Raw genomic sequence first — 14,047 nt, forward strand, 5'->3', positions numbered from 1 at the left:
TTCATGTAAACTTTGTACAATATAAACAATTTTTTATTCTTTCTTTTAATTAGATTTCTGTCATTTTGGAAATTTTCATTTTAAAATGTTATATAAATTATTACAAAAGCAACAGAATAAAAAACTTTCAAACTTAGCACACTGGCGAGTTGTTCTATTTTCAGAAGACATGGTCCTTGAGGGCCCCTTGGTGCCCATTGGCACCACGTTGGTGATCCCTCCCTTAGAGACTGTATATTCTTGTAAATGTCATCTCAAGACATGTCATGTCATCTCAAGGCACTTTACATTTCACCAGATCAAATTAATTCAAAATTTTCTATGTAAGGAAAACCAGTTGATTGCATCGACTCATTGACTCAAAGGCAGTCCTTACACTAAGCATGTTTGTAGCGTCAGTGGAGAGAAGAAACTCCCTTTTAACAGGAAGAAACCTCCAGCAGAACCAGGCTCAGTGTGAGCGGCCATCTGCTGAGGCTGACTGGGGTTTAGGGAGACAGAAGCAGAGATAGAAAAGGTAACTGTAAAAGGTGGCCACGTTCAGGAAACACACAGCCAGGTAGACGAGCTCAGAGCCAGCTCCCATTTCAGAGGAAGAAGAGAGCATATTCAGCCAGTCACGGCCAGAGAAACAGGACTACACTGAAAAACAGGCTGATCTCTAACATCTATAAAGAAAGGTGTTGATTGCAGCAGCACAGCTGATATTTCTCTCCAGGATGGTGTCAATGCGGTCTTCCGCAAAACAATACAGTTTTTATCCACTGGGGGGAGCCAAATTGACTCAAGCTGAAAGTTCTTTAGAGAAGGGGTTTGGAGGGGCTTCAAGTGTTGAGGTCATGTGTGCCCTTTTGACCAGAAAGGTGGTGTTAACAGTCCAGGGGAGGTTGTCTATGATGTGCACCCCCAGGAATTAGGTGCTGTTGACCACCTCTACAGCTGAGCTGTTGATGAGCAGTGGAGAATGGTTAGGCTAGTTCTTTCTGAAGTCCAAGATGATCTCCTTTGTTTTCTCCAAATTCAGGATCAGGCTGTTGTCTCTGCACCAGTCCACCAGCTGCTCCACCTCCTCTCTGTAGTCCTGGTCATTGTTGTCTCTGATGAGGCCCACCACCGTAGTTTTGTCCATAGTGCCACATATGGGGACGCAGTCATGTGTCATCAGAATAAAAAGCAGGGGTCTCAGGACGCAGCCCTGAGGGGAGCCTGTGCTTAAGGTGATGGCATCAGAGGAGTTTTGTCCAACCCGGACTGACTGAGGTTTGTTTGTGAGGAAGTCTAACAGCTGAAAGCTGAACTGAGGTCCAGGAACAGCATCCGCACGTGGGTGTTCTTCTCCTCCAGGTGTGCTAGGTTTAGATAAAGAACAGAGGAGATGGCATCTTCAGCGGAGCGGTTCGTTGGTAGGTGAACTGGAATGGGTTGAATGTTGGGGGGAGACTGGAGACGATGTGTTCTTTAACAGCCTTTCTAAGCACTTCATCATGATAGGAGTCAGTGCAACAGGTTAGTAGTCATAAAGCAGACTTAAAGCATGCTGGCACTATGGATTGGTCAAGCAAGGTGTTGGATGTCTGTAAGGACTCCAGCCAGCTGATCTGCATGTTTCTTGTACACCCATCTACGTATGTTATCGGGGCCTGGGGCCTTTCTTGGGCTGACTCTCCGCAGAATTTTCCTCACTTCAGCTATGTCAAGGTTAAGTGCCTCCTCCCCATGGTGTGGAATGGCTTTCACTGCTGGAGTTCTGTTTAGTGCCACAAACCACATATTATATGAATATCTGATTTTAATACATATTATTTGAGGATCTTATGAAGTAAAATCACTTTCCTTTGTTCATCTGCCATTTTTTGGGGACTTTGTCTGCTCTTTACTGAATTTCAGCAAGTCCATTTGCCAAATTCCTATCACATTTTAATTTCAATCAAGTCTTGAGAAGTTATCGGGATTGATATCTTTCTTTAGGCTACCGTAGTTGTTTCTTATCATGGAATATGACTAATATTGAAATCAGTGACAATCTATGTAAAGATATCATTTATCAGGAAGATATTATCACATTTCCTGCCAAAGGACTATAAGTGCCTTTGAAAAAACCTAGTGCCATAATTTATGATCAAAGAAAGAACAAAACATCTCCTAGATTGCTGTGAATTAACACAGGGTCTGTTTGAAACAAACTAGTGGTACAAAACACATAGCATTCATCCACTTTTTTTAGAAACATGTCTTTTGCTTGTGGGTATGTTTGTATAATAACATCGAGCCAACTTAAACTCAAGAGCTTTCTTAAAAACTTTACGAAGGTTCCTATATTTAGAGTAAGAAATGGTGTCTCTATGCATATCAAACAACTTAGCAAAAAACCAGTTTGTTCACCCTTTATTCACTCTTTTTTCACCATAAAACAAAGTAATGTGACAGTTGGAAGCAGTCACAACTGGTTCAAATCTGTTGTGCAATTAAACGGGCTCTCTGTGTTGAAATGAAGTTAACTGACTGAACTTGTGAGGAGGATAGAACGATTGGTGATAACTTTCATCTGTGGTTGTTCATTTGGTTCCACAGGTGTGAGGCTGGCTAAAAAAAGAACATGCTCAGTTAATTCTGGGGTATAATTAAATAAATGATCTGGCTTTTCCCAGAGTCTGGAAGGATTTTATATATACCATCAGCTTCACAAATCTGTGCACCACATGTTTCACCATGTTATTATTTAGCAAACAAAGCTAAAGTTAAAATTAAAAGGTTTGTAAAAGAAAAAAAAGTACTCCCAAAAAATCACTCAAGCATACAAAATACTTCCTTTTTAGCAAAAATGTGGCATAGAAAGATGACACTTCTTCATTTAAGTTTACATATAATCAACCCTGAAAATAATAGATTGGGTCAATTTTAAATTAGAGAATGAGTTTGATGTGAACTGAGTTTGAACCAAATTATCTCACAAGTTATGTTTGCCAAAAGAATTGCTCATCTTCAGAAACAGGAATTGGAGTCATTTGCTCACTGTTTGCTGCAACAATGGCCTTAACTCTTCTGGAATGGTTTTTCACAAGGCTTAGGAGTGTGTTTATGCAAAGATCTTTTGACCAATCCTGACATTTTTAGAAGAAAATTAGTGGTTGAGCAGGCATGACTTTCAGTTTCTGCTCTTGGTCTTTTTAAAGGTGTCTTTAGAAGTTCAGTCAGGACCCTGTGTGGTTTGGTAATGTGTGGCACATGTGTGCACTGGTAAATCCATATTATAGGACTAAAGGAGCTGTCTCCATACTGTTCTCACAGGGACAGGAGATTGAATATGTAACAAATACTCCAGTAAGTTAAGTTATTAAAAGGTAATGTTACTGAAAATAAGCGGCCAAATCTAGTTCCAATAAATTTGTCTCCTCGCAAAAACACTTTTAAGCATTATAATGGAAAAACCTCACATATATATGTACAAGAGAAATCACAGATTCAGGTGTTCACAGATCCTCATTTTTCATTTTGTTCGTTTGATCTTTTTTCCTCTCTCTCTCTCTCTCTCTCTGCAGGTGCTGAAGCAAACTTCTAAAATGTTATCTTCTAGCCTATTTCTTTTATATTTTTTCTTATTCTATATCCTCTCTCCTTCTCCGCCCTTTAATTTGTTCCATAACCCTTTTCCTTTTTCTCCTACTTTCACCAGAAGTATTCTACATGCAAATGTGACCTATCTTATGCAGCTGGGACCAGGGAATGACTGGAAAACCTGTTTAATGAATAAGAAAAGACTTTTGACAGCATAGATTACATTAATGGACATTGATAAGATTTGATTGGCCAATGCCCTGGAGTGACATTGATTTTTAATTGCTATTGCATCAATAAACTGAACAAGATAAAAAATACTTTTTATTCGATTGAAAAAGCTAATGTTAACATTCTCTGTATCACAATGAACCATCTGAGCTCATCCGTACAATATGTCCTAAATGTCATGGAGTGTGATTCATGAATCTATATCAGTTTGTTTTACTGTGTGTTCTATTCTCCTTGAGCTTCCTATAGTGTTCATTTCCTGTTTTTCTCTGTCCCACCTGTTTCTCGTTTGTGGTTTTCACACCTGCAATCACTTAGTTTTAATTTTCTTTAGGTAGCCATTTAGCTTATAGTCAGATGTTTTGGTCTGTGCTTTCCTTCATCTTCCACCTCACATTGTTTTTCCTTAAGTTTATTAGACTTTGGATTCCCTCTGCAGTCCTACACTCATGATTCAATTTTGCTGGCTCTTTAAAATTACACTGTTAACTATCATCTCATTAACTGTAGACATTTGTATGCACTATGGTCTTAAGTTTACAGTATTGTGGAAAATGTGATAATCTGTTGCTTATTGGTTTTTATGGAAAATGGAAACAAGCTCGCTAAACTCACATTTAAACGACAAAATTCCACCTTTATTTATGCATTCAGGTAAAATATGTAAACAAAAATGCGTTTTCTAGCAGAGAAAAAAGTTAGGACATCTTTGTGAGACGTTTCTCATTGAGTTATCTATGCATAGGTAACATATGAGGAATATATACTAAATGTGTGGGTTGTTTGTACAGCCCATTTGAAATCACCCACAGCATCAAAATAAATAGAGATCTGAACTTTAAATTACCAAGTATTTTCTGTTTCCCAACTATAAGCCATTTCCTATCTGGTTTGTTGGTGCTGTTGCCAGTATTTCCGTTTTTAGAATGGATCCGGAATACTGTCTATATTCTCTATAAAAAAAACCTCAATCTGGCCTATATGTCCTTCTCGGACAGTAAAGGTTTCATCCTTGTATAACTCAAATGAGGCACGCACTATCAACATTATCATTTGCAACGGTAGCCTGCTGCAACTTACACATAATATTGGAGACTTCTTTTAGCATCTTGCAGTCTGCTTTTAAGATAGACCTGACTTGTTGGCAGTATTTTATGGTGTTTACTTAAACTATGTGTGTTACAACACATTATAGGATATATAGCTAATTATAGGACCAGAGCATGTTATAACTTACACCTCCGCAGATATTAATATGAAGACATTTTGAAAAAAATCTCTTCTATACCTTGTAATTCACATTACTTGAAATCTTTTGTGTTTGTAGTTTTAACGCTGATATTTAGCATCTATCTGCCCAAATATGTTTAAAAATGATAAAGCTGCTGTAGGGTGGTCATAATTTTCTTCATATGGCTTCTTGTCTTTGTTTGATTCCATATCAGTAAAAAAGGAGAAGAAAATGCCACAATGACGCACTGCCCTAAATTCCTCCTCCAAAATTCTCAGTACATGTTTTCATTGCTTTTTGAAATATTTTCAATGATCTCTTGTGTCAGTTGGACTTAATTTCTGTCCAAAGTCTACCTGACAGACAGCACAGAGATCTGCACTCCCTTGTGCACCCCTTCAATAATACTAAGCAAACATCAGAGATCTGGGGGAGCTATGAGATGAAGGTGATGGATGTCAGTTAGGTTGATCAACAACTTTATTTTCCAGTTCTCCTCTCCAGATCGTGACTTCACAGTGAAGGTTTCTGTTTTTATCAGTTAGTTTTTTTATGTGTGTGTGTGTGTGGCCATGTTTTTGTTACCTTGTGGGGACAAATTCATAGGAATATGCAACATTTTGGGGACTTATAGGTACTTGTGTGGACTAACGACTTGTCCCCATGAGAAAAGGTTCTCTTCTTGGGGTTGGGGTTAGGTTAAGGACTACGTTGTAAATTGAATTGAGTTTATATTAGGTTTAGGGTTAATTATGTGATGTAATGATTAGAATTAGGGTAAGGGTCTGGGCTAGGCCGTCAAAGTGAAAAAGGAAGTCAAAGGAAAGTCCCCGCAAGGATAGTGTGATAGAACTTGTGTGTGTAAGGCTAAGTACTCCAGTCTTAAAGGAAAATCTGGTCCATTAAAAGGTTTAAAATATTGAAAGCTGGACCTCTGTAGAATAAAATAGATTTGGGAATGGCAGAAATAAAGGAGCTGCCTATAAATGTTCCTTTTGGTTAGAATTTTCAGTAAATATTCCCTTTACATTGATCATGCCAAAAGCTGAGTAATACCCATGAAACAGATTTGGCTTGAAGTGCTGGCACTGTAAACTGTGCTTGCATAAGCTCTCATATGCAATGAAAACTTGCTTCACTTTGCATAAAATTCACCATTTTGGTTTCCATGGTTTTAGATTTTAGTTGTTGTTTTTTTTGTCACAGTTATTCACATCTGCTTGTATTGACTTTAAGCAGTAAGTTGGAGTTTGCATCAAACTGTAGTATCAAGTATTCCATTGATGACCTAAATGTAGTCTTGCTCCTTTTCAGCAACACAAAATTACTTTTAACATTTTCTCTATTATCTTTCTTGGACGTCTGGGTTTGAATTTAAGTTGGAGACAACCCTGCACTGTTGTTAATGATCCAGCACTTTAGAAAGAAAGCAGGAGAACTCATGTTCCAGGTAAAAACAGCAACATAAATCTCTAGAACGCTGAGTTCAGAGGTGCATCCTGAGGTAAAAACAGAGTTAATGCTGCAACCATACCTCAGTCTGTGCATCAAAAACTCTACAATAAGGCAATATATTTTGCTAAATCAGTTACCACTTGTCTTCAATGGTAATCTACATACACCCCTTTGATTTATGGAGCTTTCTTTATTGAAGTCAGTTTCTTCCTACATCCAGGTATCTTGTAGACATTAATTTCGTCAAACATGTTTTTGTCTTCAAGTCACAGCACTGCCTTGCATTTAAATAGGTCTCAGCTTTGGATGGATTAATTTCAGGTAGTTTACTCATCACTGAGAAGGAAGAATGTCCCAATAATAGACTGAAACAGTTTTGCATTTCTAAAAGAATCCAGAAGCCTTAAGCAATGATAGCTCAATTGTAGGTGGTTCAGTGTCATGTCATGCAGACATAAAGAAAAATGCTTTGTGCTGTTAACAATATTTCACTTATCAAATGGGAAAAAAAACAGCTTTCCAGACCAACCTGACCCTGGTCAAAGAACTTTTAATTTGGTGTCAATAATGTTATGTTTCCATGGGTTAATGTATGATGAGACATTTCCATTAGCCACTTCCAAACCTAGGATAGACAAAAAAAACATGTTACTGAAATTAGTCAGATTTGGTGGTTGTAGCAAATTACTAAAAGCAAATATTCTTGGCAAGGACTTGAAAAAATCACAACAACTTACTGTAAACTGGGAAAAACAAGGCAGTATGTCAACAGAAGTTACAAGGACCAAAGTGTATCCTGCCAACACAGACAGTAAAGAGGTTGCTTAGAAAGAAAAGCTGGAACAAAGAGGGCTATCCTGGATTGCCAAGTAGTCATAAAAACTATTTTTAGGGTTTTTATGACATATTCATCAGGGGTGCCAATCAGAGCTATGGATGCTTTATTTTAGGTTCATTTAGACAAGCCTTCCCTCAGAACAATTTAGCTTTTAATGTACCCTTTAATGTAGTAAAACATGCAAATGATAATATTTAGCATCTACAAAAATTAGTTAGAGAAAACAGCATTACTCTAAAAGACAATAGGGTTTCTGTTTCTTTGTGGTAACTCAGAGGTACTTTAGCAACTGAACAGGTCTTTCTAAAATACTGACCCCATGGCTTTTCTTTTTTCCTAAGTATAACTAAATTAGCTTTTTTTCTATAAACAAGGTTCACCAAAGAGCACTCTTTTTTTCAAAGGTGCCACTCAGAGCCACTTCACAGAGACATAGAATCAAAACCTTCGGACACCTAAAACCTTCAGAGATCTTAGAAAAGTAGTCAGAGTGGAAAGTTCTTCAAAATGTTCATACCCACCTTAGAATTAGGAGGTTGCAACCCTACTCTTAACAGGTCACATAGAGCATTTTCACCAAGAACGAGATGGATCATCACGTGTAGTATGTTACAACACTCAAACCACTTACCAGGGTGCTCATTTTACGGTGTAGAGGTCCCTAAATTACACTTATAGACTTAGTAAGGAAACAGAGAAGTTGCCAGGGGAGCTTGAAAAGAGTGGAAAACTTTCAAGCCAATCTCAACACAACATCAGTCAAAATATTGCAACACTGCAGGGCAATCGCTTTAACTCTCTGGCTTTTGAGGGGTATCCTTACTGCAGCCTCGACAAATTAGGCCAGTCAGTTCATCCACAAACTGAGGCTGACATAACAGGGGGAGACTTTTACTATCTGACATTTTACAGGCATCTGATCACTATCAGCCAAGCCTGTATTATAAAAGCTTCCAGGGTACAATATGTTTACTTTCAGTGTGCCTAATTCCAGTTTTAACATAAAGATGGCTCACATACTTTGGCATGCAATTTTATCAAACGGTGAGAGCTCTTGTAAAAGAGATTTTATTCTCAATATGTGACCAATATGTATGGTGTTTGTTATTATATGATCGATAAACTGAAAAATCCCATATTTCCTGTTTGACATTTTGCATCAAGGGTAGAGGAACAGCTAAAATGTGACTTTTGACATTATTTTAACCTTCATTTTGGTTAGACGCTATGCTTTTGTTCAACTTTCAGATGATAGCAAAACAACATTATAGTCCACACTAAAGGCATCCTTGATCCTCAAAAATTCCATTTTTTTTAAATAAGCCTGTCAATGTTTAGAACAGAGGACCCAGTAATCCAGGCAGGCAAATTTCTTAAAAAGGCTTTTATTAAAAAGCAGCAAGGACATCTAAGGCAGGAACCTCTGCAGGAGGAAAACTCAGGTTGTGACCACATTAATCTGACTGAGGATGATTACGAACGCGAGTCCCTCACCTGGTTCAGTCCATGCCAGAGGAAGAGGTGGATTCCATCCGAATGGCTGCGAACAGCACGCGGTGAACACTGCCCAGAGAGTTATCAATGCTGAAGCCTTGAAGACTGCAGAGCTTGAAAGAGATCAGATCCAAGGAGATGAATGAAAGCAGGACAATCCAGAGGACGAAGCCAAATCCGGTGTCATAGGTGTTCACAGGAGTCCGAGCCAGAAGATCAGAGGTCTGAAGAGGTGCCGAAGGGAAATCCAGGTTTGTCAGGAAGCAGATAGAACAGATAGAACAAGAACAAGAAGGCTCAGAGGTCCAGAGGAAGAACAGGTCAGGATCAGGCAATCAGAACACAATCAGGTACGCTAGAGAACTCTCACCAATGGCTCGAATAATCTGGCACTGATGAATGGGAAAAGACATGTTAAAATCAGAATCTGAAATACTTTAATAATCCCAGAGGGAAATTACATTTGTTACACGCCACGCTCCAGTTACAGTTACAGTTATATCTATATACATAACCAAGCACACAAGATAAAAAAAATCCATTCTGCCTAAAAATATAGGCAGGAGCAGGTGACACAGATGAATGGAAATGCGAAACCGGGCATAGAATGGAATAAATAATTAAGGCAGTCAATGGTGCCAAGACCATGACAGTTAAATTCTACTATCTGAATTGGAATCAGTAGTCAGTAAGGCTATACAGTACTGTAAGCATGCCATTCATCATTTATCCTGTTGTGCTTATTTAAAAATTCAGAAAGCTTTGAAAATAACCCACATTCTTATGATTCTAAATAGTAATTTCTTGTTTAACTGTATAATAGTATATATAATGTATGAAAGAGGGCTGCTCAGTGGTAAAGTGGGTAGCTAGGTTTTCAATAAGGTTCAATAAGGTTCCGGGTTCGATTTCCGGCCAGGGGTTTTTCTGCATGGTGTTTGCATGGCCTGTGTGTCGCTCTGTTGCCCTGCGATGGACTGCTGACATGTCCAGGGTGTACCCTGCCTCTTGCCCGAAGACAAGTGGAGATAGGCACCAGCACCCCTTGCGCCTCCAGCAGAGATAAGCTTGACGGAAAATGGATGGATAATGTATGAAAGAGAACGCCTGCAAGAAGTTTTGACCAGTCAATATAAAACAGTTGTAAGATTTGGCTGTCATAAAAAAATATATTTGTTACATCATGTTGGTCCATGTTTTATATTAAAAACCTGCAAACATTGTTTTTTTTTTTTATTGCCACATTTGGCCTTTATCCTGCCTCATCTGAAATGAAAAACCATCTAGAATTGCGACAAACTGACCTAGAAATAGATTTTAGCCTGAACAGCAGTTCCCTTTGGGATTAACAAAGTATTTCTGAATTTGAACTTAATTTGAATCTCTCCTTCAGTCAAGATAAGACACGGTACTGACAGAGCAGAACAACTGGAGTGATCCAGTCATTTTCTTGAGTGAGCCAACAGGCTGATTCACAACACAAAGCAGGGGCTCCTTTTTTCTATTTCCCTGAGTTTCTGGCAGTGGAAGTTTATGGATTGAAAGGTAGCTTCAGAGTATGAATTCCTCTTCATGAATTTGCCCTAAAAACTCTCCTCCTTTTAACTCCTGTAAGATCAATGACTATTTTGTAAAAATCAAAACTTGTGCTTTTTCCTTGATATAATTTTGTCTAAAGGGAAATCAGTGGCTACAATGTTCCAAAAAAGGAAAAAAAAAGAAAACAATCCACTGGACTTGGTTTCCAAGTTTGAAAAAGTTTCGCTTCCCATCTAGGAAGCTTTTTCAATAAAAAAAAAAAAAATAAAATCTGAATTAGCAAAGAGTTCGAAGCTTTATATAGTAGCCCAAAAACTTGTTTTGGCTTAGACAACATACAAATTGAACCAGAAGAACGAGTCTGCGCCTTAGGAGTGGGGAGTTGTTTTGGTTACTTTGTTTGTTTAAGGTTGTTTTTTTTTTTCTTAATATAAATGGCTTCCTTCACACCCCTTTCAAACCACCTGTCTTCTTTGCCCAAAATGTGAACATTCTGGTCAAGTGGCTACAAAATTACATTCTTATTTTCAGAAATACTGAAAATATTCAGTATTCAGAAATAATCAAAATCGCAGTTAATTATTTTTGCACATAAATATAGTCCAATATTTTAACAGCCTAACACTGCTACGACTGTCAAAAGGAGAAAATATGGGAGCAATTTATTCTATTTTTGCATGAACAGAAGAAATCTAAGAACTGTTTGAGCATAAAAGACTGTGAGAATCCTGATAGATTGCCTGTTGTTTGATAAAGGGTAACCATCAGAGCTTCAATCGAGCCTCATATAATACTTCGTCCTAAATAAGACTTAGTCCTAGGGGTTTGGAGTAAAGAACCTGATTTATGGTAAAAAGATATATGAAATAAGATTAAAGTTATAGTAATTTATTACCTTGAAATAAGGTAATTGTATTTACTTGCTTTTAGGTAAATCAATGAGTGATTGCATTGGAAAAATGCTCATTGTTTCTTGAGCATTTTTTTCAGTTAGTATTTCATGTCTGAGATACAATCATCTTTTAATGACTTCCAGATCCTCATGTTCATTTTTGAACTATGAATTACAGCCAAATTATAGCAGCCCGTGCTAAGCACGAACTCTTAGAAATGTGGGGTGATGTTTAGTGGAAAGAACTGCCTTATCAAGTAAATCCAAAATGTATTAAAAATAACAAAGAACAGTCATCAAAAGCTCTGATGTGTATTCATGGAAAGGAGCATTAGTAGCATTGTATGAGAGGGAGAATAAAGTTAGGGTGGGATATCTTCTGTGGAAAGAAGTGGAGGAGGAGGAGCTCTGGCCTTGGGTCCCTGGGCACAGAAGGTGCTGCAGCATAGTTGAAGTTCCTCACCCTTACAGCTTCATCCTGCATTGTTGCTCGCTGAGGTGCAAAAAACAGGGTCATTCTTAAGTCCATAATGAGCATCTGTCACAGAAAAGCCTCTAACATAGGGGTGCTAAAAAAAAATGCTAAAAAAAAAAAAGAAAACTTGTAATACTTGTGAATAAGAAGAGTTGAAAGTTGTTCCTATTATTATAGTAATTCCTTCGTGTTCTGTCTCTTTGATACTTAGAAACTAATGCTTTAAGTATATGTTGCAGGGTTCCCAAATTTATATATCAAAGAAATATGTTCTTACTATTAAACATTGTCTAGAAAAAAAGTTGATCGCCCTTTGAAACTTTTTACATTTTGTCACAATACAATCCGGAACCTTTATGTATTGGTATACAGGTGTGCTGTGCTTATGTATTCTGCCCCTTGTTGAAAAGTGAAAAACCTTTTCTCATAGGTCAATTACTGTAAAATGTTAAGCAAAGGGAAGGGCAAGAGGGGGTTATCCCTAACCCCTAACCCTCCCAGCCATGGCAACCTTTAGCCAATCATTGGCCTCCTCACCAGATGATCTGTTGATCCATGTGGAACAACCAGTTCCATGTGGATCTGGTTTTATATGTTTTTTTTATATATAAAATTATTCAATTTTATATGTTTATTAATCAGAACTGTAACCAATCAATTTTGATGGCATAGATGTATAAATGACTGGATATATTTATTAGATAGAGCTTCATGAAAATGTACTCTGTATGATGTCTTATTTGTTTCCTGTTGTTACTATGTGAATAGCCTTTAGATTAACCCTGACCTGATTCTGTCACCCATCAGTTTTAGGACATCCCTACAAACTTTCTCTGGCTTTGCCACTGGTAAAGATTTTAGAAGTTTGTTAGACCTTCATCAACAAACATCTTTAGAAATAAAGGGAGCACACCAGAGAGGGCATTGATGAAGCTATGAGAAAGTTTAAAATAGGAATACATCCTAAGACATTCCATCAAGCTTTGACCATCTCAGGGAGATTTATTTATCCAAAAATTAAGAAGTTGAAAAGCACTGCATAAACAGTCACAAAATGAAAAAAAAAAAAAATCTTAAAATAAGTGTATTTACCTTTAATTTGGGTCTTTAAATAAGATGACCTGCCAATGGAATGAGTATTTGTATTTGACTTTTACCCATGGAGCCCGGCATGGCACAGCCCGAAGAAGATACATGTGCGAGGTTGAAAGGTTCTGACTAGAGATAGTTGGACTTACCTCGACACATTGCTCTGGCTCTGGAACCAGTCTCCTTGAGAAAGGCTGGACATTCTTCCACTCTGGAGTTGCCCCTGGTAAGGTGCGCTGAGCAGGAGTGGGCATACTTGTTGCCCCTCATCTTGGTGCCTGTACGTTGGGGTTCACCCCGGTGAACGAGAGGGTGGCCTCGCTCCGCATATGTGTGGGGGCCCCTCCTGGGGACTCCCTTGTTCTTCTGGGGGCCTTCAACACACAGGTGGGCAATGACAGTGAGACCTGGGGAGGTGTGGTTGGAAGGAATGGCCCACCTGACCTGAACTCGAGCGGCGTTCTGTTGTTGGACTTCTGTGCTAGTCATGGACTGTCCATAACAAACACCATGTTCAAGCATAAGGGTGTCAATATGTGCTCTTGGTACCAGGACACCCTAGGCTGTAGTTCAATGATCGACTTTGTTGTTGTTTCATTTGACCTGTGGCCGCATGTCTTGGACACTCGGGTAAAAAGAGGGGCGGAGCTCTCCAATGACCATTACCTGATGGTTAGTTGGCTCTGATGGTTGGGGAGGATGTTGGTCAGACCTGGTAGGCCCAAACATATTGTGAGGGTCTGCTGAGAATGTCTGGCAGAGTCCCCCGTGAGAAGGAGCTTTAACTCCCATCTCCGGCAAAGCTCTGAACACGTTCAGAGGGAGGTGGGGGACATTGAGTCTGAGTGGACCATGTTCCATGCCTCCATTATTGAGGCGGCTAGTCAGAGCTGTGGCTGCAAGGTTGTTGGTGCATGTCGTGGTGGCAACCCTTGAACAGGCTGGTGGACAACAGCAGTGAGGGAAGCTTTCAAGCTGAAGAGGGAGTCCAATCAGGCTTTATTGACCTGTGGGACTCCAGAAGCAGCTGATGTGTAGGTGGCTCTGCTGGTCGCTGATGCAAAAACTTGGGCGTTGGAAGAGTTCGGAGAGGTCATGGAGAAAGACTTTCGTACAGCTTCAAAGCGAATCTGGTCCACAATCCAGCATCTCAGGTGGAGGAAGCAGTGCAGCACCAACACTATTTATAGTGGGGGTGGTGTGCTGTTGACCTTGACTCACGAAGTTGTATGTCGGTGGGCGGAGTAC

At 38.9% G+C, this 14,047-nt stretch overlaps 1 protein-coding gene across 1 annotated transcript in view; it reads right to left on the minus strand.

The window, feature by feature from the left end:
* Positions 1–8,809: 8,809 nt before the first annotated feature.
* wdr27 (WD repeat domain 27) overlaps positions 8,810–14,047 on the minus strand; it is a 61,341-nt gene continuing 56,103 nt past the window's right edge. Inside the window, 4 exon segments of the mRNA XM_015381985.1 lie at positions 8,810–9,028; positions 9,805–9,911; positions 12,949–13,291; positions 13,807–13,929. Coding sequence (XP_015237471.1) covers positions 8,810–9,028; positions 9,805–9,911; positions 12,949–13,291; positions 13,807–13,929 — 792 coding nt within the window.

Source organism: Cyprinodon variegatus, unplaced genomic scaffold, assembly GCF_000732505.1.
Source record: "Cyprinodon variegatus isolate N-32 unplaced genomic scaffold, C_variegatus-1.0 Scaffold246, whole genome shotgun sequence".
NCBI lineage: Eukaryota > Metazoa > Chordata > Actinopteri > Cyprinodontiformes > Cyprinodontidae > Cyprinodon > Cyprinodon variegatus.